The sequence below is a fragment of the Hemicordylus capensis genome, chromosome 6, assembly GCF_027244095.1.
Source record: "Hemicordylus capensis ecotype Gifberg chromosome 6, rHemCap1.1.pri, whole genome shotgun sequence".
In the NCBI taxonomy this organism is placed as follows: domain Eukaryota; kingdom Metazoa; phylum Chordata; class Lepidosauria; order Squamata; family Cordylidae; genus Hemicordylus; species Hemicordylus capensis.
The window spans coordinates 19560271-19581179 of NC_069662.1; the positions used below are offsets into that span (position 1 = coordinate 19560271).

At 45.5% G+C, this 20909-nt stretch overlaps 1 protein-coding gene across 5 annotated transcripts in view; it reads right to left on the reverse strand.

Annotated features, from left to right (window-relative positions):
* Positions 1-20909, reverse strand: part of SYNGR4 (synaptogyrin 4) — a 42897-nt gene that overhangs the window by 21378 nt on the left and 610 nt on the right. For 2 of the 5 annotated variants that reach the window (XM_053265101.1, XM_053265100.1), the window contains exons 2-3: positions 19034-19161; positions 17857-18094 (exon numbers count right to left, since the gene is read on the reverse strand). In XM_053265101.1, coding sequence (XP_053121076.1) covers positions 17857-18094; positions 19034-19129 — 334 coding nt within the window. In that variant the 5' untranslated portion in view covers positions 19130-19161. Of the gene's footprint in view, positions 1-17856; positions 18095-19033; positions 19162-20467; positions 20603-20717; positions 20904-20909 lie in introns of those variants that run through there. The other 3 variants (XM_053265098.1, XM_053265097.1, XM_053265099.1) reach the window with 3 other exon arrangements.

Below are 20909 nucleotides of genomic sequence, written 5' to 3' on the forward strand. Positions count from 1 at the left end.
AGGAGGTTCACAAAAATAAGCACTCCTCAATATATGAAGCAACTTCAAACTGTTGTTTCACATTCCGGCTTGGATACCCCATTGGAATGTAACCACCTTACAATATTTTCCAGGAGCACTCTGTTCCATGTGCTGATGCATGCTTGGGCTCATTTGTTTTGCATGTAGGACAGCACCTTTTCTATGCTTGCACCCAATTGCAGAACTCCCTCCCAGAAGGATCCATATGATGCTCATGTTCCAGTCTTTTGCATTGTTTAAAGACTGCCCTTTTTACTAGAAAACCCTGAAAAGCATTTTTAAGAAAGAAGTTGCCTGCTACAACAAAACTCTGCCACGAGTCAGAGTTGCATACAGAATTAAGCAGGGGTATAAATGTAAGAACACATTGACCTCAGCCACAACAAAGGCCATGCTGTAGCAGGGTAAATAGATACATTAGATACATTCTGTTTCTGAAAGAAATAAAGCACTTCTCTCAAGTACCTACCTATTCCAAACCCTCACTTTCATAAGGTAGGGTTTGTAAAGTATTGGAAGATCTTTATTGCTGTTTTGAATAGTAGAGTTTTAAACCTCCCTGCAACCCAAAGGGTGAAATCAGCATTCTCATTTCTCATTCCATAAAGGCTTCTGTAGCAACAACCATACACGAATGCTTTCACAGGTGTTAATTCATTCTTACCCTGTAAAATACACTCTCAGAAGAACATCTATGATAAAGAACGGTGCTATATCCAAAGAGATTACTCCAACAATGTGTTCAAGAGGTTTGTTTCCACCCATTAAAGATACAACCAAAATTATGATGTTCACAAAAATAAGCACTACATCAAGTCTGCAAAAGCAAAAAAGAGGCAAGAAGCATACAGAGCAGAAATCAAGTTTTGTTTTGTCTCATTACATAGCAAGCATGAGGACATCCAAGAGTGACAGACAAAAATTCTTTATGGAGATATATGTAATACACTAAGGTCGTACCTGGCAAGCCCTGCCCCAGCTGTGACCAATGAAAATGTGGGGGTGGGGCTTGCACGTACAACCTTAGTCTGAGACGGGAATGGTGGTGGAGATGGTGATGACGGGGCTACAAAAAAGCTCTTTACATGGGCCCGCATTTCAGGGCTCTCTGAGAGCCCTGAAATGGACCGTAAACGGCCCGACCTGTCATTTGGGCGGCAGACTAGTCCATGGAAGGAGCTTGTGCCACCATCTCTGCCGCCAGGGCCCCTTCATTGCCCGTCCTCTCTGCCGCCATGGGGCGGCTTAATGTAGGGGGGAGGCAAGGTGGACGGAGGTGGCTGAATTGGCTGGTGGGGGCCCCAGGAAGGTTTTGCCACCTCTGCTGCCATCCCAGATGGCAGGGGGTGGTGGGAAGGCGGTGTAAGGAGCCAGACTGGAGGTGGGGGGTAGAGACCAGGAAAACTAGCACACAGATGCTTTGCGCCAGGCCAGCTAGTTTAACATAATACAGAACTGAAGCAGTAGCATTTTCCTAGCAATTCAACTACCATCAGTGGAGACATCCTCAGGTCAGACTAGCAGAAAGGAATGGCAATCAATTGCAGGCTATATGCAGAGCAAGAACTTAACTAATGCAAACATTTTTGGCTGGCCTTAGGAAATGACCCAGGACTTATCCAGAACACACGAGGGATGGATCCCAAGTAATGCGAGCATAACTGTTCTTGCGCAAGTGCTTTCCCCCTCCTCCTCACTGCAGCTCCCAGTTCATGCTGTGACACTACTTTTGATTAAGTGCATCAAGTTGTTGTCGACACTTAGCGACCACATAGATAGATTCTCTCCAGGATGATCTGTCTTCAAACTTGGCCTTTAAGGGCTCTCAGTGGTGCATTCATTGTTGTTGTAATCGAGTCTATCCACTTTGCTGCTGGTCATCCTCTTCTTTTCTTTCCTCCAACTTTCCCCAGCATTATGGACTTCTCAAGGGAGCTGGGTGTTCACATAATGTGTCCGAAGTAGGATAGTTTGAGCCTGGTCATTTGTGTCTCAAATGAAAATTCTGGATTGATTTGTTCTATGATCCATTTGTTTGTTCTCCTGGCTGTCCATGGTATCCTCAAATGTCTTCTCCAGCACCAATGTTCAAAAGTGTCAATACTTTTTCTATCTTGCTTCTTCAGCGTCCAACTTTTGCATCCATAGAGTGTTACTGTCCAAACTATTCTGATATTTGTAGGTATAGAACGTCACCACATCTAAATATCCTTTCCAAGGCCTTAATTGCAACCCTACCAAGTGCTAGTCTGCGGCATATTTCTTGACTGCTGGATCATTTACTGTTGATGATTGGTCTTAAAAGGCAGAAGCTATCCACCACTTCCGTGTCTTCATTATCAATTCTGAGGCTGGTTGCTGTACCCGTTGTCATTAGTTTAGTCTTCTTTACATTTATTCATAGTCCCATTGTCTCACTGTGCTGCTTGACTTTCATTACTAGAGCTTGCAGATCATCCACATTCTCAGCTATCAGAGTGGTGTCAGCATAGCTCAGGTTATTGATGTTTCTTCCTCCATGAATCCAAAAGACTACTTACTAATTACATGAATTCAAAAGACATCACAAACGGAGAAATCTTTTTCTTAATCATGTAAGTATATGAGTCATGAGTTGGGCAAAGGATCTTTTTTAGCATGTCCACTAAAGTGTTTAACTTTCCTTGAATGTGAATAGCAGAAATAAGAATTTGATGTTGGAGAAACAAGTGCCAAACATCCAGACTTAGAGGAAGGAGTTTGAGAGAGCTGACCACCCTGGTTTAAACAACTTTTCGTGGAAGTATTGTTGGCGGCAATGAGAACTGATCAATTTTGGATGGATGGGAGGAATGCTTGGAGACCATTGAAGACTGCCTTGAACTCAAAGATGTTAATGTGTTTCTCAGATTCCCAGGATGTCCAAGCAGCATTCATGGTCAGACCATCCATATGCACACTCCAATCCTTCTTGGAGGCAACTGTAGTGAAGCAAACCATCAACACTGGTGGTGAAAACATAGACCTTTGGTAAAATGTTGGAGGATGTTCACCAACAAAGTATGTTTCACATCTGCTGTGGAACTTGAAGCAGTTTGGATTAAGAATGAATAAGCAGGTTGAAGACATCAAAGAACCATCTATCTCTGCACTAGACACATATGGAGGTGAGTGAAGAAACTCACTGCAGTGGTAGGGGCCATGATGCCCAGTAGCTTAGGAACATAGGAAGCTGCCATATACTGAGTCAGACCATTGGTCCATGTAGCTCAGTATTGTCTTCACAGACTGGCAGCGGCTTCTCCAAGGTTGCAGGCAGGAATCTCTCTCAGCCCTATCTTGGAGAAGCCAGGGAGGGAACTTGGAACCTTCTGCTCTTCCCAGAGCGGCTCCATCCCCTAAGTGGGGGAATCTCTTCCAGTGCTCACACATCAAGTCTCCCATTCAGATGCAACCAGGGCAGACCCTGCTTAGCTATGGGGACAAATCATGCTTGCTACCACAAGACCAGCTCTCCTCTCCTTCTTCTGAATGATCCTTCTTCTGAATGACCTTCTTCTGAATGATCAGTGTAGTGTAACATGGTGAGGTGCATAGCCTGGCAGAGACCTCTGCTAGGGCCAGGACACGATCCAGGGAAAGAAAGGTCTTTGAGAAGACATGAGTTGAGAATGGCACAGGTGGAAATGAATAGAAGTTGAAGGATGCAGAACTGACTTCTTCACATTCACAGAGAGGCCAAGGAAGTTCAAAAGATCAAAGGCAAAATGGAAATCTGCCGGAAGTTGACAGTAGGATGGGCAAATCATCAACCAATCAAGATATGAAAATAAGTGTCAATGAGATCTATCAAAATGTGTATAAAAGAGGGACAGATAGACTGATGGAAAACCTATATAAGCAATGAATAAGTTGATACTCTAGATCCAGATTTGGCTACAGACTGCTATCTCTTTTCGGAATCCTAAAATATCAGGAGTAAAATCCTTCATGAAGTTGATGTGGTGGTGCCATCTCAATTGAGAGAAGGGTAGAAACTTCTTCCATGAAGACAGGAGTGGAAGGGATAGGGTGAAAGCTGGGGACTAGAATTATTTGATACCAGGCATTGGCAAATGGAAAGAGGCACATTGGCCAGAGGGGAGGCTATGAGTCATGCTTTTTGGGAGTAAGAGGGCTATCTTGGTTTCCTCAAGAAAATTTGTCTCTGAGAACACTGATTTGCTGTTTGCTGACAAAAGGACTGTGGTGAAGATCAAGAATAGGAAAATCTAGGCTGCCTGTACAGTTGGTTCCAGAAATTGTTCCAAAGAGGCCTGCACTGAATGGAGGGAATGACCGTAGAGTGCACAGCAGAGCACCTTTTTGAGGGTAATGTCAGTCTTTGACCCAAAAAGAGTTCGCCTGTCAGAAGGCAAATCTTCAACTTGGGAAATTGCCTCTGGGTAAGATCCATGTGTCTGGCAGAATGAGTGTGGTGTTCTGATAGTCTGAACATATTGGACTAGAAAACAATGGCAAGATCCTTCTCATCTTCAGGTAGGTGGTCCAACAAAGGGAATAACATCCCAGAGGAAGTGTTGACCACAACCTATGGAAGCTACATAAGTGGATATATGAAACCGTGAGGCAGCTGTGGAATAAAACCTTCTTCCAGTAAATCAATTTTCTGCCCCCCTAATCAGCTGAAGTTGACAAAGGGTATTGCTCAGATCACGGTTGTGCCGCTTCCACAATAACGAAATTCAGTACCAGGTATTGCAGGAGAAAGGCACAATCTCTGAATTGAACCGTATAGGTATTCTCCAGCTGCTGAGAAATGGTTGGCACAGATTCAAGTTTGTCCCATGGATACTTGGCAACATCCAATAAAGCTGGAATCGTGGGCTGCACTATGAGTGAGAGTAAACTACTTTCAATAAAGTCAGTCCTGATCTTGAGGAAGGAGTTGCTTGGTGCACCTCCAGATTAAGGGAGGTGGCTATCCTACCCATTTGTTTCATATACAATCAGATACATTTTGAAGAAAAGACTTGCTTAGTGTCCCCTTCACAGTTGGAAGGTGTTGAACATGAAGGGGTGTCAGACAGAGGGTGAGAAGAATGCTCAGAATCAGAGTTGGAAGGCCTGGGAGAAACAGACAGTCAGGGTCTCAAGTACAGCTGGAGACGTAGGAAGGCTTATCGGTGTTGGCTAGAGGAGGGAGATTTTTGGCATCTGAAAGATGCTGCACAAACAGTTGTGCTGACAAATGAGAGTCAGGGGTAGGGGGTCTAGAGACCATGGCTGATGTTTGTGAATAAGAAGGGCAATGTGATTGTGGGATATGGAACCGATAGTGTGAGGAAGAATCCCAGTCCCATGATGGGAGAGAAGTCAGGTAGTCATGGTCCTGATAATACTGTAGTAGCTTTGGTCCCAAACTGGAAGAACAGGATCTGGATCAGCTGTAATAATATGGGGGTGATTAACAATAATGATGGTAGTTGTAATGGGGATCTTCCAGATAGAAGGTGAGGTGAGTCCTCCATAGAACTCTCAATGGGAATCCTTATCCATTGATTTCTCTTGCTTCCCACCTTTCCCAAAAACCTTGTAATCGTGAGAAGTATATGGGCAGTGAGGTTGAGGTGGTGGCTCCAAGGCATCTGGGTCTGTCCTTGGAGATCCAACTTGACTGATCCCTAGGGTCCAAAGACAGACCCAGATGCCTGCCAACTTGAACTGTGGTACGGGCTCTGGTGGGTTAGGCTGCATAAGTGATGGCAAGATACAAGGAGATAAAAGGGCACACAGGCTGACTAGAATGAGACCTGTTACTAAATCCAAATTCACATATTTTGTTTTTATTGAACTGTAATGTTCTTATCTTGTTAACCACCCTGGGGTCCTATGTATATAGATAGAATTATAATACTGAACATGGGGCTCAGGGCCAGTTTCCATCTGGATGAAGAACCTGAAGTGAAGACTTGGAGTGACAAAGGTTTCTGCTGTATTTTCAAAAGAATCAGTTGAGATGAGGAAGGGGAGCCTGAGAGCTGATGCTGTACTTTACACTTCTGCTTTAAACATTACAGGTCTTCACCAACAGAGTTAACCTTATAAGCCTTGGACTACTTGAAATAAGGTTTCAGCTTGGGAATCTATATGGAAAGCATTGGCTTCTGAGTGGAGATTGGAACAAGACTGTTGGCTCCACAACTTGTGATATCAACAGTGGGGTGATCTGTATGTTTCTCCTGTACGCATCAGGTTTGAGGGATGTGTCTGCCTTGCAGAGATCAGGAACTGAGGAAGAGGCCACTGGAGGAGTTAAAGCCTACATAGGGCTGAGCAGAATGTCTTTGGTAGGAAAGCGATATTTGCAAACAGAGGCCAAGTAAGGGAAAGAGTCAAACATTCAAGGCTTGCCAACAAATCTGATGCCCACAAGGCTCTTTCCCACAACAGGGTAGAAAGGCACAAGGCTCTGTCTCAACAGACGTCCCGAGTAAAGCACTGGTAATTTTGGGACACTTGTATTACATGCTCCTTGCCAAGCACAAAGGTGGCACTATGTGTAACTACCAGTAGAAGGTTCATCTTGCAACTGGAACATTTTAAAAGGTGAACTTACTGGCCACAGCCACTTGGCCTCAGTCAAGCAGCTGCACCAACTGAAATTATCAGTGTAGGTGGTGGGGGGACTGGAGAGAAAAATATGCAAAAATGGCTTTTGCAAACTTGCAGAGAGAGAGAAGCTTGACCACTGCTGTCAAAGAAGATTCCTCAAAAACTATCTGCGGTAGCAGAGGTTAGGATTCCTATCAAAACACTCTGAGACAAAGATCTAGATTAAGGTCCTGATTGAGGTACTGTGCAGGTATAGAACCCATTGGTGTGACTGCACAACTACAAAGAACAACATACAGAACTGTAGAAATAAGGATATATCGGGAATCATAAAGGCTATTTCAGGACATGCAAACCATATCTAATAGATTCAACAATATAACTATTGGGTAGCATGATGAGGAAAATTATCCAAAGTTGTCCCATTGAAATTAAAAGGGCAAGTTAGGCATTGCCTAACATCCTTTTAATTGGGCTACTTTGAGTAATTTTCCTCATAAGGTCAGCCATTAAAAACAATTAGTTATCAAGGTGCTTTGCATAGCAAAAGATGTGAGAAAATAGTTCCCTGTCCCCAAATAATTCAGTCTTTAAAAAACCACACACACATACACGCACAAAGGAAGACATCCGCAACAGTCACGGGAGAGATGCTATGCTGGGCTAACAGAATACACTTCAAACTTAAATTTTCAGTATGAGTAGCATTGATCCGAAGGTCAATATATATAAATAGCAGGGCAATTAAATTTGTGTTACATAATCACCTTTAACCATATCAGGGATGGACCGTTATGACCACTAAACATAGATTGAGAAATAAAGTTTACACATCCAGCCTTAAATGACACTATTGTGCTCTGTGTATATATCATTAAGCATATGTAGATTTCCAAACTAGATTCATAAAATATATTGTAAAGATATGAATGACTCTGATGGCTTGGAAAGCCTGAGCCATCTCATAGTGAGCATTTAAGAAGGTGGCTGTAAACTGCAGAAGCAGCAGCATTATAGCTATCCCAGAACAAAGCCAGCAAAATCTAAATGTAATAAAAGCTCCTGCATTCATGGATAAACTGACTGCCTTCAGGGATCAGAAGGGCAATCATTCCTTAAAACAAGCAACACTGCACAATTGGCAGGTGTATTAAAAAGAGCTTTTGCCTTTTTAGTTGATGAACAATAGGGAGAGGAAAGCTGCCAGACTGCATTAGACTGGTCTATGGTCCTGCCAGCCAAATATTCTGTCTCCAATGTGGCTAGTGCCAGATGTTTCAGAGGCAAGAACCCCATGATAAGCAGGTGTGGAATAATCCACCCTCAGCTAATCCATAATTGTGAGAGATTTGGCTTTAAACCCAGAGGTATAAGCATGTATTGGTCTTCCTAACAAATTTGGTAGCATTATCTGTTCTGCCTCTGAGACGAGCTGCTAAACGTTTGACCTCAACCCTTTCCTGGATTTCATATTTGCACAGTAAAATACATTCCCTTTTGGTATGCTTTAACTGCTATCCTTCTGTTTCAATGAACTCAATTTTATTATTTTGTTCTGAGAGAGAGAGAAATATGCTAGAAAATCTATTCTTACATTGAAGGCAGTGCAGGGCTAAATTAATTTGCAGGACCAAGTCCATGTAAGATATGGATAGCAGACTAGAGGAGTTATCAGTCTGCTTCAGAAAAGCCCAGGTATAGAAACTGATTTACTTCTGGATACGTTTGGAGATGCAGAAATATGAGAATGGATGGACAAAACTGGGAAACAGGTATGAGTGTTCGACTTAACAGTAGACTGGAGAGACCTAATTCAAATTCCTGCTCAGCCACAAAGTTAATTGGGTTACCTTGGACCAGTCACTATCCCTCAGAGTAACATACTTCTCAAGGTTGTTTTGAGGATTAAAAGGAGGTGGCTGGACCATGTATGCCACCCTGAGCATTTTGGAGGAAGGGTAGGATAGAAATATAATACTGTAATAGAAATGCTAATAATGTTAATATTTAACAACACTTTTGATTAATATATGGGTGGAGAGTGGGGGAGAGACAATGTTCTTAATAGGCCAGATAAATCTGACAGATGGTAGAGATATCATTGACAGGTATTGTAGGTGGGAGGCAAGAAACTAGATGAGATGTCCTAGTGGCATCTAATTTTGCCAGGATGGAATTGCACAATACTGATGTGCTGGCAAGTGCTAGGGCAAAAATATGTTTCATGCAGATATATATAATGCCAACTCATTGCCCTGTTTGAAAGACTTCTTTGCTGTGATCATGCTTCTCAAATAAAGCCTGACAGTAACAAGTAAGACAGCATGTGGAAATGGCAGCCTTTTGTGTGGAATTGGTATTTCCTCATTGTTCTGTTGTCTGTCTCCATGTGTTGTCTCTTGTATTTTGTGAGCCCTCCAGCTCAGAGACCGTCTCAAGAGATGAGACAACAGGCAGAGGAACAATAAGACAGTACAATACCAGTCAGCATAAAAGGCAGAAGTCTGTACCTACCAGCAGAATGGACTCTTTCAAGTCTGCTACAAGCAAAATCTTTAAGGAAAGCTTGAAGGCTGCCACTTAAGTTTGAATGCAGCCCCTTCTGTAGGAAAGAGAGGACTGAGCCCACTAATGCTGACAGTGGATCTCTGCCCAACTTCCAACACCAGGAAGCAAAAGCCCTCCATGTTGCCTGGTAAATCCTGTTGATTCTTTTTGCAAGGCCATGATGATGCCTATCCTTGTAACCATTTGATCAGTCTGGGCTGCTGCTCAGTCTTCACATGCCAAGCTGGGTCCCGTGAAAGATCTCCTCCCAAGTAAAGGGGAGGTTCTGTTGACAACTGTATCAAGTCCTAAAACCAAGGCCTGTGTGGGTACATTGGTGCCACTACGATCACCTCTGTGTGACATTCCCTGATCTCTTTGGTGCTTTTCATCAGCCTAGGTTGTGGTGGGAAGACATACAGGCAAGAAAGGTACATTGGTACTCACCGTGAAGGTGTCTTCTGGCTGGTGTAGAAGAGGTCACCCAAGCTTGGGGATTACATCCCCTCCACATGCTCCAAAAGGCAGGAAGTAGTCATACTTGAAGATCCTTAACCCAGTGCATGTGGGCGGATCTCCTCAGTGCTTAAAACAGCTCAAGCTACGGAATGAAAACCACAGAACACAACAGAGAATATACAACAATATACAAACAATAATGCAGAGAAAGACAGAAAAATTGTCCCCCTACAACCAGATCATCAGCTCCAGCCTAACACAACCCGGGCGGGCCTTGGGTGACCTCTTCTACATCAGCCAGAAGACACCTTCACGGTGAGTACCAATGTACCTTTCTCGGCTGGTGTAGGAGGTCACCCAAGCTTGGAACATACCACAGCACCAACCACGGGAGGGAAAATACCCAAGCTGGAGCTACTGACCCGGAAGGACCTGTTGCAGGACCCTCCGACCAAATGCTGCTCTGGCAGCTTCATGTTCATCCAACCTGTAATGCCTTGAAAATGTAAAAGGCGACGACCAAGTAGCCGCCTTGCAAATCTCTTCATGGGACACCGGTGAAGATAACACAGCGGAAGTGGCTGCTGATGTAGTTGAGTGCGCCGTAATCTGACCAGGCACCAAAAGGTTCTGGGCTTCATACAACATCGTAATGCGTGAATGAACCCATCGAGCAATAATGGCTGAAGAGACCTTGCATCCCATCTTAGAAGCCTTAAAGGCCACAAAAAGAGCATCTGACTTACGAAAAGCCTGCGTCCGGTTGCACTCCTTCTCTGCAGAGTGACGAGCATCCGGACAAAAAGAAGGTAATTAAATGATCGCCTCACGATTAAACTGAGACTTTACCTTAGGGATAAACGAAGGATCCGGGATAAGTCTCACAGAGTCCTTAGAGAAAATACACAAATTACTCTTAACTGACAGAGCCTGCGATTCAGAAACCCTCTTGGCTGATGTTACAGCTACTAAAAAGGCCACCTTCCAGGACAGCATCTGCAATGATACAGATCAAAGTGGTTCAAATGGCGGAAACTGCAGACCCCACAACACAATATGCAAATCCCATGACGGAAAACGATGGCAGACCAGAGGAGACAACAAAGCTGCCCCCCTCAAGAACTTGCGTAGAAGAGGGTGCCACGCCTGAACAAACGCTGATGAGGAAACAACATCTGGATCAAGCATGCCGCCTGGTGTTTAAGCGTGTTGGGTTTCAGACCAAGCGCAAGGCCATCCTGAAGAAAACCTAGTAATCCCCTCGACCTGCACTTGTCCAGCTGCAGGGAGAGCTTTGCTGTCCAGCGCAGAAAACTACGCCAAGTCGATTGGTAAATCTTGTTGGCTGAACACTTTCTAGATGCAAGGATGGTAAATCAGACCTTGACACAGCAGAACTGGATGGTCTGGCAAACTGAGTGGATGACCTACGGTCAAGTCAACGATCTCAGAAAACCAAGGCCCTCTGGGTAAAAAAGACGCAATCAATATCAGGGATGCCCGGGAACCCCGCAGCTTCCTGAGGCAACGGGAGAGCAGCGGCACTGGAGGAAATGTATTCAGCAGACACGGAGGCCATGGCACCGATAGCGTATCCGTCTCTTCTGCCCCCAACATCGGGAAACGTGAGTAAAACCTCTGAATCTTGGCATTCTGAGGATATGCAAACAAGTCTATCTGGGGACACCCCAGCCGCTCTGTCAGCCACCTAAATACTTGAGGGTGCAGGCCCCATTCTGCCAGCTGGATCTCCTGCCGTTTTAGCCAATCTGCCCGAACATTGGAAATTCCGTTTACATGATGGTCCAAAATGGATATTAAGTTGTTCTGTACACATTAAGATATTCCTTCCCTTCACCAAGGGCGTGAAGGCTCTTAGGGCCAGAAAGACAGCCTGCAGCTCGAGCCAGTTTATGCTATGGAGCAACTCTTCCACCGACCAAAGCCCCTGGGCAGAACTGTTCCAACAGTGAGCCCCCCAGCCCGATAGACTGGTGTCCGTCGTGACCATCACTCTCTCGGGTTCTATGAACAGCTTGCCCTTGTCTAGGTTCCCCGGGCCGTCCAACGAATCAACTCGCGAAGAGATGCCTAGAGAGGAATGTTCTTGTCACGTTTGAGGGCAATCCTGTGCTGGTAAGGGAGGAAAGCCCACTGTAACTGGCATAGATGAAAACCTCGCCCAAGGCACCGAGTCCATAGCCGCCACCATGAGACCCAACAAACTTGCTAGATTGAGAAGGCTGGCCCACAGTCTCGAAGCAATCACATGAGCCAGTGACAATAAGACCTCCATCCGATCCTGTGGCAGAAACAGTTTGCCTACTGAGCTGTCCATTACCATGCCCAAATGACGAAGGCTCTGTGTGGGCATCAGGTGACTCTTGCCCACATTTATCAGAAACCCATGGGCACGTAACACAGACACTGTTCTGGACAGAGCCGACTGAACTGCCCCTTCTTGAGCAAGTTGTCAAGGTAACAATACAGGTGGACCCCCTCAGTGCATAAGGTGGCCACTAGCAGACTAGAACCTTCATAAAAACTAGTGTGGCTGATGAGAGACCAAAAGGAAGGTCTCTGAACTGATAATGCCTCCCCATGTAGCAGAAGTGGAGTATATGTTGACTGCGTGGATGAATGGGGATGTGTAAACAGGCCTCCTGGAGATCTATTGAAGCCATGTAGTCCCCCATCTGCAATGCCTCTGAGATGGTACAAAGGGTTTCCATCCTGAACCTCCTTCTTAGCACAAAACGGTTGACTGGGCGTAGGTTGCGAACTGCCCTGGCTGATCCGTCCTTTTTTGGCACCGTAAAAATCACAGAATAGATGCCCTAGCCTCTCTGAAGAGGTGGGACCTCCTCTATGGCCCCTATAGCCACCAGATACTGAATGGCCATGGACAACCCCTTGTGCTTTTCCGGTTTTCCGGATCTAGGGGTAAGGAGGAATCTGTTTCCTGGGGGGCTGGTCAGCTCCACTTCGTACCTGTGTAGGCTAATGGAAAGAACCCACCTGTCGATGGATTCTTTCCAAATGGGCCAAATGGCAGACCCCCACTTTGCCTGAGTGGGAGTCAGGACTGCTGCTTGGGGCCCCTGCTGCTGGTTTCCGAAAGACTGATGGTTCTGCTGAGTGAACCCTTGTCTGCCTTGGCCTCTGGATCTGTTCCACTGCGATTGAAAAGGCCTAAAAGGCTCCCTCTGACAAACTGAGGTCTAAACGCCCTGAAGGTTTGCGTCGGTCTACGATTAAAACTCTTGTCCTCCTTCCTAGGGGCTGATTGATCAGCGGGAGGGTCATTGGGTAACTCGCCGATCCACAAGACCGATGCTTTAGACACCAAGGACGCAGTGGTGTCAGCTCTGATGGCCACTGCTCAAGCCTCGTGGGCCCTGCGCAGTGCAGATTCTGCTTTTCTGTTTCCTGGCTCCTTAATAGAGGAGTCCCCATCCTTGGGTACCCTATGCTACTAAGTAGGGCCCCGAAGGGAGCATCCCTAAGTGGCACCTTCAGCAAGTCCAGAGTCTCCTCCTCAAAGTTGTACAATTTGCAAGCCAATGCCAACATACGCTTTGGGAGTCGCAATAGCCGCCCATTCCTCCTTGAAGGTATTAGTAAAGCCCTCAGGTATCATTGATTTAATCTGTGGTACCTTAGCCTTAGGCAGCACCAAGGAGCCCTTGGACACAGGAGAGATCTGTTCCTCTGTAACTGGCTACAGATCAAGCGCAGCAATAGGCTGGTTAATTAGTGGCTGAAAATCCACCATAAGAGAGAGCCTCTGACTGTGTAGGTTTGATGCAGAGTCCTCAATAATCTCCCCCTCTTCCGAGGAGGAGGGCCCCTTGTCTGGGTTGCCCAGCAATGTCTCCGACCCACTGACCCTGGGTCGCAATAAATCTGGGGAGTCCTCTCTCCTGACTCGTCTGAAGACCTCCCCCTACCCAAGGGCACAGAGTCCTGGCGTATAGCCACCCTGGGCTGCTTAGCGGGCACCGTCTCCTCCTGAGAGTCTGAGGGCGACACATGGATCACAGCCTGCCTTGCAATGCGTTGCAGGCTTCCGCACTTTAAGCGCCGCTGCCAGTGAGACCTGAACGGCCTCCTGAATCCAGCCCTTTACAGTGGCAGCATCAGGGGGAACCCCCACATTCCCTGTAGGAGTAGGCCCTGAGGGAGGGGCCACATAGGGGGCATCTGCACTCACCTCCTCCCCCCCTGAGCAAGTCTTGATCTTACCAGGGGGAGCTGTTCATGGCCTTCTGGGTGCTCCGACGCCCCATCCACGGGCTCAGCACCGCCTGCCTCATCATCCTGCACGTCTTCCCCGTCTGATTCCGACAGGCTCTGGGGCGGCCACTCCTGCTGACGTTCCTTTCGGCGCGGCCCCAATACTCGCTGAGGCAGTCCTCCTCCTGCACGCCCAACTGCTAGGGAAAGGAGTTGGGGGTGGTGGAGGCCAAATATCACAGGCTTACCTTGCTCGCGCTGCCGGGCGAAAGCTCTCTCACCAACGGGGCCTCCTTGTAGGGAAGCCTCCGATTCTGGTGCCGCCACTTGTGTCCTGCTTCGGTGGATTGCTGGTGGCATGAATTGCGCCCAGTCTCCTCACCAGTATCTGGCCACCAACGGGGCCTCCTTGTAGGAAAGCCTCCGATTCTGGTGCCGCCACCTGCGTCCTGCTTCGGTGGATTGCTGGTGGCATGAATTGCACCCAGTCTCCTCACCAGTATCTGGCCACCAACGGGGCCTCCTTGTAGGAAAGCCTCCGATTCTGGTGCCGCCACTTGTGTCCTGCTTCGGTGGATTGCTGGTGGCATGAATTGCGCCCAGTCTCCTCACCAGTATCTGGCCACCAACGGGGCCTCCTTGTAGGAAAGCCTCCGATTCTGGTGCCGCCACTTGTGTCCTGCTACGGTGGATTGCTGGTGGCATGGATTGCGCCCAGTCTCCTCACCAGTATCTGGCCACCAACGGGGCCTCCTTGTAGGGAAGCCTCCGATTCTGGTGCCGCCACCTGCGTCCTGCTTCGGTGGATTGCTGGTGGCATGAATTGCACCCAGTCTCCTCACCAGTATCTGGCGACAGAGAGGACCACTGTGGCCTACAGGCGCCAGCAAGGTCATCTGATACATCTGCCATTTTCCTTACAGGATTTGCGCAGTCCCGAGTTTTTGGCGGGAACAGGTGCTGATGGGCGGATCTCTCCCTAATAGCCAGGAGTCCGAAGGTCTTTTTAGCGGACATCGGCCAAAAGGTCGGCAAGAGGTGAGGAAAGGTAACGAATAACAGAAAGGACAGTAGAAGAACAGATATGATTTTTTTTTTAAATTAAAAATTATTATTATTTTCTTTTTTCTTTAGTAACTAGAGAGAACTAATAGTAGTAGAATACCAGGTGAAGAATAGATTGGAAATAGTCAAAAACAATAGGAATATAAGCAGAAGAAAAGAAGAGGCCTAGTTAACAAGGCCAAAGCCAGCGAGCTGTAATGCGAGCCTTCTGGAGCAAAGGCAGGAAGTAGAACTGAGGAGATCCGCCCACATGCACTGGGTTAAGGATCTTCAAGTATGACTACTTCCTGCCTTTTGGAGCATGTGGAGGGGATGTAATCCCCAAGCTTGGGTGACCTCCTACACCAGCCGAGAATGTGGCCACTGAAATGAAAAGTGTGCCTGTTGCCTCAGCACCCTAAGTAGTGTACCAGGGCATGAAGTGAAGCAGTTTAGCACTGCAGAGGAAAGCAAATAGAACCACTTCTGGAAGGCTTACTGGCTGAGACTCCACTTTGCTGGGTCTATGTCCTGATGATTTAACCAATGCTCCTTTCATGTGTTTAAAGGACAGAAGGTGTTTATCTGCCCAAGAGATGAAAGCTGAAGACTCTTCCATCAGATAGTGTATGAGCATGTGCCACTGTGATGACTGATGTGAGCCTTTGCAATGATGATGTCAGTCCTGTACCAGAATGAGCTTGAGGTGTAATGGGGCCAAGCGGATCTTCTAATTTTTTTTTTCATCTCTCTGCGGAATGAGTTTTATTCTGGGTGGCAGTATCAAGGCAGTGTGGGCACACTTACATTCAGAAGGGGGCCTTCCTGATTCAACCTGAGTGGAATCTAAAATGAACTGAGCGGACATCCAAAAACTTGTGAGCACGTGCCCATCTTAGAGAGATGGGGACTGGAACATCAGGAGAGCTTGCCTGGTTGCCCAAAGTTCCAGCCAACTGGTGCTGTGAGCTCTCTCCTCCAGTGACCATCATCAGCCGTAAGTCAGCTGACAACTCAAGGCAGTTGTCTGTTGACTCAGCCAGACAGGCTTGCATCCATAACCACCCCAGCTGGACAGGCTTGCATCAGTGGTAACTTGCAACATACACTAGTTCAGAAAGGAAATGCCCCACAAGAGGGCTGACAAGCTCCACCACCTTAGATATCTCTTCACTGCTGACAATAAAACTTTGATCTGTGAGACAATGCATAGTCTTCTGTAGGTCTAGCTAACTCTGTTGGTCAGTTGGGGAATGGACTAACAGGTTGTAGAGGTAAGGGTACACATGTATCCCTTTGGTACACAGGTGTGCCATGAGTGCACAGGAACACAGGAAGTTACCTTATATCGAGTCAGACCATCTATCTAGCTCAGTACTGCCATGACGACATATGCGGTACTGGCACTCCAAGGTTTCAGTTTCCCCCAACCCTACCTGGCGATGCCAGAAATTGACAGTGGAACAACCACATCCTCAAATAAGAAGTACCATTATTAATTTAGTGAACACCTGAGGTCCTGACAACAGACTAACGGGAAGGGCCCTGTATTGAAAGTGCTGGCCCCTGTAGGCAAATCTTAGGTATTTCCTGCAGGAATTATTGATGGGAGTATGAAGAAATGCCTCTTATCAAGTTGCTGAAGGTCATGTTTATTCCTTGCCATAGAGCTCCCAGGATGGTGTAGAGCAAGCGTTCCCAACCTTGGGTCCCCAGAAGTTGTTGGACTACAACTACCATCATCCCCATCCATAATGGCCAATGGCCATTGTGGCTGGGGATGATTAGAGTTGTAGTCCAACAACATCTGGGGATTCAAGGTTGGGAACCCCTGGTATAGTATCTACATTCTGAATAATTCTTCTTTATGAAACAATTTAAATCCTTTAGGTCCAGAATGGCTCCCCAGTATGTTATTTTAGAGCACCATGAGAGAAACCTTGGAGAACGCCTGCCAGTCATTGTTGACAACACTGAGTCAGATGGAGTAATGATCTTACTCTGTATAAGGTAGCTTCCTATGTTCCTACATTGCTATGTCCCTTGCCCATACATGTGTAAACTGCTGATGGCAACCTCTCACTGGGCTATGTTGCTCAAAGTCATTGCTGTTGGGTGCACTTGAAGCCTATGTGTGGGTTTGCAGACCTGATTCTCAGAAAGTAGACCTGGGTTTTTTCCAAGCTCTGTCCTGCCTGTGATTCACTCAGATTGGCTGATGGGGTTTGAATGATATCCTGAAGGGACGAAAGAGAAAACCTGAATACTTCTTTGGTAGTGGTGGATGGCATTATGTTTTTTGTTCTATTTGGTCACTATTAATACAGATTCCAGCGACTTCCCAGAAAATTTGCCCCTTTTGAAAAGGGAAGTTACTAGTTGGACCTAGATGTATGATCCACCTTTCAACTTCTCAGCCAAAAGTGACATCTGACACCAGAGCACATGAGGGAAGCAGCAGTGAGTCCATGCTGGCATCTGCTATGAAGGTGGTGGCCCTGAATAATTTATTAAGCACTGGATGAAGGTGTGGGTTTTCCTGCAGGATCAGCTGCTGAAACTTTTTGGCCTGTAAGCAATGATATTGCAGAATTCCCCATCATGTTAACTGGCATGAACCTGTGGGGGGTGGAGACGAAGTGAGGCTGACGCATTTGGTGAAACAGAGGATTAGGTTGGGGAGTTCCAGTAAGAGGAGATGTGGGAGAAAAAGCTAGAAATAGCCTCAGTGATTTAAAGTTATTTTGGGGACAGGATGGGGTGAGAAATTATGATGGTGATGGTTTTGCAAGACAACAGGGGGCATGAGGTTCGTTAGAAGAGTTTGAGTTCACTAATGCAAGAGAAGTGGGACAGAATTATTTAAAATAAATACATACATACAAAAACAAAAAGTGTGGTTGTGCCTCACCCATCTAACTGTATATTCAAAAAATGCTACCCCAAACTACTCACTGGAGAAGGTGACATCCAATATAAGGATGGCATACTTGAGCCTGTGACTAGTAATGGAAGTGTCGTAGATATCAAAGCCTAAAAAAAGCAGGCACTGGAGAAAGGCGAGTACACCCACTGTGATGCCATAGCAGCAGGCTGTCCCATTATCATTCAGAACACAATACAGTTGGGAGGAGGTTGTCAGATTCTGGTACCCTTCAGTCACCAAGGAGGCAAAGATAATCAGGGAGAAAACCTGGGACAGGAGAAAAGAAAAGAGAAAAGTTAAAAATTAATGGTGCAGGGAAATCATATGTGAATTCGTGTCTTATTCAAGACATTTGCCTTTTACAATCAATTCAACCTATCTCTATAATGTCTTCAAGAACCAAAGCCCAAAGAACCTGCACTGAGATGAACGGCAAAAATTCATGTACACTTCCCCCACACCCTCCCCATGTTATCCCAAAGTAAAGTCTCCGGTTATCTGTGGATGTGGGCAGATATGTTGGTAACATCTTTAAGATGAGAACTCTCCTCTCCAAGCAAAGCTATTTAATTTAAATTTTGTAGGCATTAGTTTATTTTCAATCCAACAGTTACACTGCCCAAGAATCTAAGAGCTTTTAAAAACCAAAATAGTAATGCAAATAGTACAAACCACATACAAACAGCATAGAAGAGATGCATAACAGTCAGAAATTTGTATAAAGCGGAATGTTGATTGCATAAAGTGAGACTGCCATGGGAATCACAATTAATTAATCAGACATCGAAGGCTCTAGTTCAAATAATGGGGCTGCTACTATGAATGTGGCAGGAGATTACTGGACTGAAACTCTGCTTCTTGGCTTCAGATAAAGCAGTCCTGTAGCTCTTGCTTCATAACCCAAGAACTGCATCAGATGAGATGGAAGTGTGTGTAAAAGTAGTGCATTTGCCATTCATACGTCCTACAGTTGTGTAACAGCATTCTCTGGGGAATTAACATGAATATGTGGTGGCTCTTGTGCATTCTAAAATCACACATTGTGATGGAACGTGGTATTATTTGGAATTTATGAACACTACTGTAATATTTATTATGGAAGTGATTGTGAATAGAAATCTTCTTTCCAAGCCATTGCCTCTGAGTGATTCTGACTGAGTTCAGAAATAATTTAGTAATTTTTTGGGGGGGGTCGGGTCTCCTCACCCCTGCTAGTGTTCTAGCGATGATCTGACGTCTTATGAAGAACTGTACCATATCATGATCAGAGAAATCCCGCAAGGTTGAGACTGCCTTCCTCATTCTGTGGTTGTCTTTTCGCCACTAGAACAAAGCTTGAAAGTAATATTGGGAAACATTAAGTAAATTAGAAGATTCAAAAGAAGCATATAAAGGCTTCCCCCTAAAACTTACAATAAATTCTGCTCACCATTGTCTAATCTACCCACTGAGGCAATGAAAGTAATGCCAATAAAATTGAGCTTAGGAAATGTATAGTATACCTTATTCAGCTGCTTGTTAAATTCTAATCTTAATTGACTTGCAGGTGAATTTTGGAAAAGCTTATATTACTCTGGCAGCTTACTTATGTAAAGCTTACTATTTCATGTTTTTCTTAACAGCCAATAATATTGGTTATGAAACTTTGAGGCAAAACGGATGAGAAGGAATGCTAACTACCAGGAGAGAGGTTTTGTTTTTCCTGAAATTGTGATCAGTAAATTGGGTTTTTAAATTCTTATTATTATTTATGTGAGGTTATATTACAGAATTTCTCTCTGTGGGCTGCATAAAGAAGGGGTCTAGCAGCATCTGGTTGCAATTATCCCTGATAAATTCTATTTCAATTTCCAGATTTGCTCTGGAGCCTAAATAATCTGGAAATACCTATGCATTCTAAAGTATGTCCTGGATATTAGTATATCTGAATGACAAATATGTATATACCACTTTTCAACAAAAGTTTCCAAAGTGGTTTAAATCAATATAAATAAAATGGCTCTCTGTCCCCAAAGGGCTCACAATCTAAAAAAAAAAGAATCATTAGACATCAGCAACAGCCACAGGAGGGATGCTGTGCTGGAGATGGATAGGGCCAGTTGCTCTCCCTCTGCTAAATAAAGATAACCACCACTTTTAAAAGGTGCCTTTTTGCTCAGATAGCAGTGATTTTACTCCAGAGTGACATTATATTAAACAAATTTGAGCATCATTTTTTAGGGGACATAGTAAACAGGTTCTTGGAGAGCACCTCACACTATTGGGAGCTCCAAACTAGTTAGCATTGGTCAAACTTTGTTGTAATCTGTATGATAGTCTAGAGATTTCCTGCATCCCCCCCCCTTCCCTACAAGTAGCCATTTTCTAGCAGAGTAAAACCTTGAGAATCTCACAGGCTTCTGAAGTTCTTAAAATTTGAAAACAATGTGATCCCAGCCAGGACCCTTTGAAACCCCCTATGTCACATGAGACAAATGAGAGGCAATGTTGTGGTTAACAGTGTTGGACTTAGACCAAAGGGACCTGGCTTCAAATCACCACTCAGCCACAAATCTTACTGTGTAACCCATCATTATCGCTCAGCCCAAGCACAAGTTAAAAGGTGCAGGGGAGTTCATGCATACAACCCCCGATGCTCACTTGAGGAAGGGTGGAGTAAAATTGTAATGGATTGTTCCTTCCCTACAACTCTGTCCAACTTTGGGCCACTCTGTTTCTCTTTACACTAGTGTGCATAGTACACTAGTGCACATACACTAGTACACATACACTCTGCCTGCCTGAAACGATTAAACTACTGTAAAAACGGAGGCTAGCGCCAAGCACATCCCTTCTAGAGTATTTAATTTCAATCAACACTAGCACCACAAGATGCGCTCCGTGGCATCACCTTTGAGCCTCCTTAGAAATAGTCATCAAAGGATCACACAGCACTCTCCAAACACCTTTATTTTGGACCCCTTCAGGCTCCCTTAGAAGTTACTTTCCCGCCCTTTCGAGCTCTCTGTGGTGCAAACTTCGTCGCGCGGGAAGGGGGAGGTGGGAAAAGAGAGCGTGTGAGAGAACTCGAGGTCTGACTGGC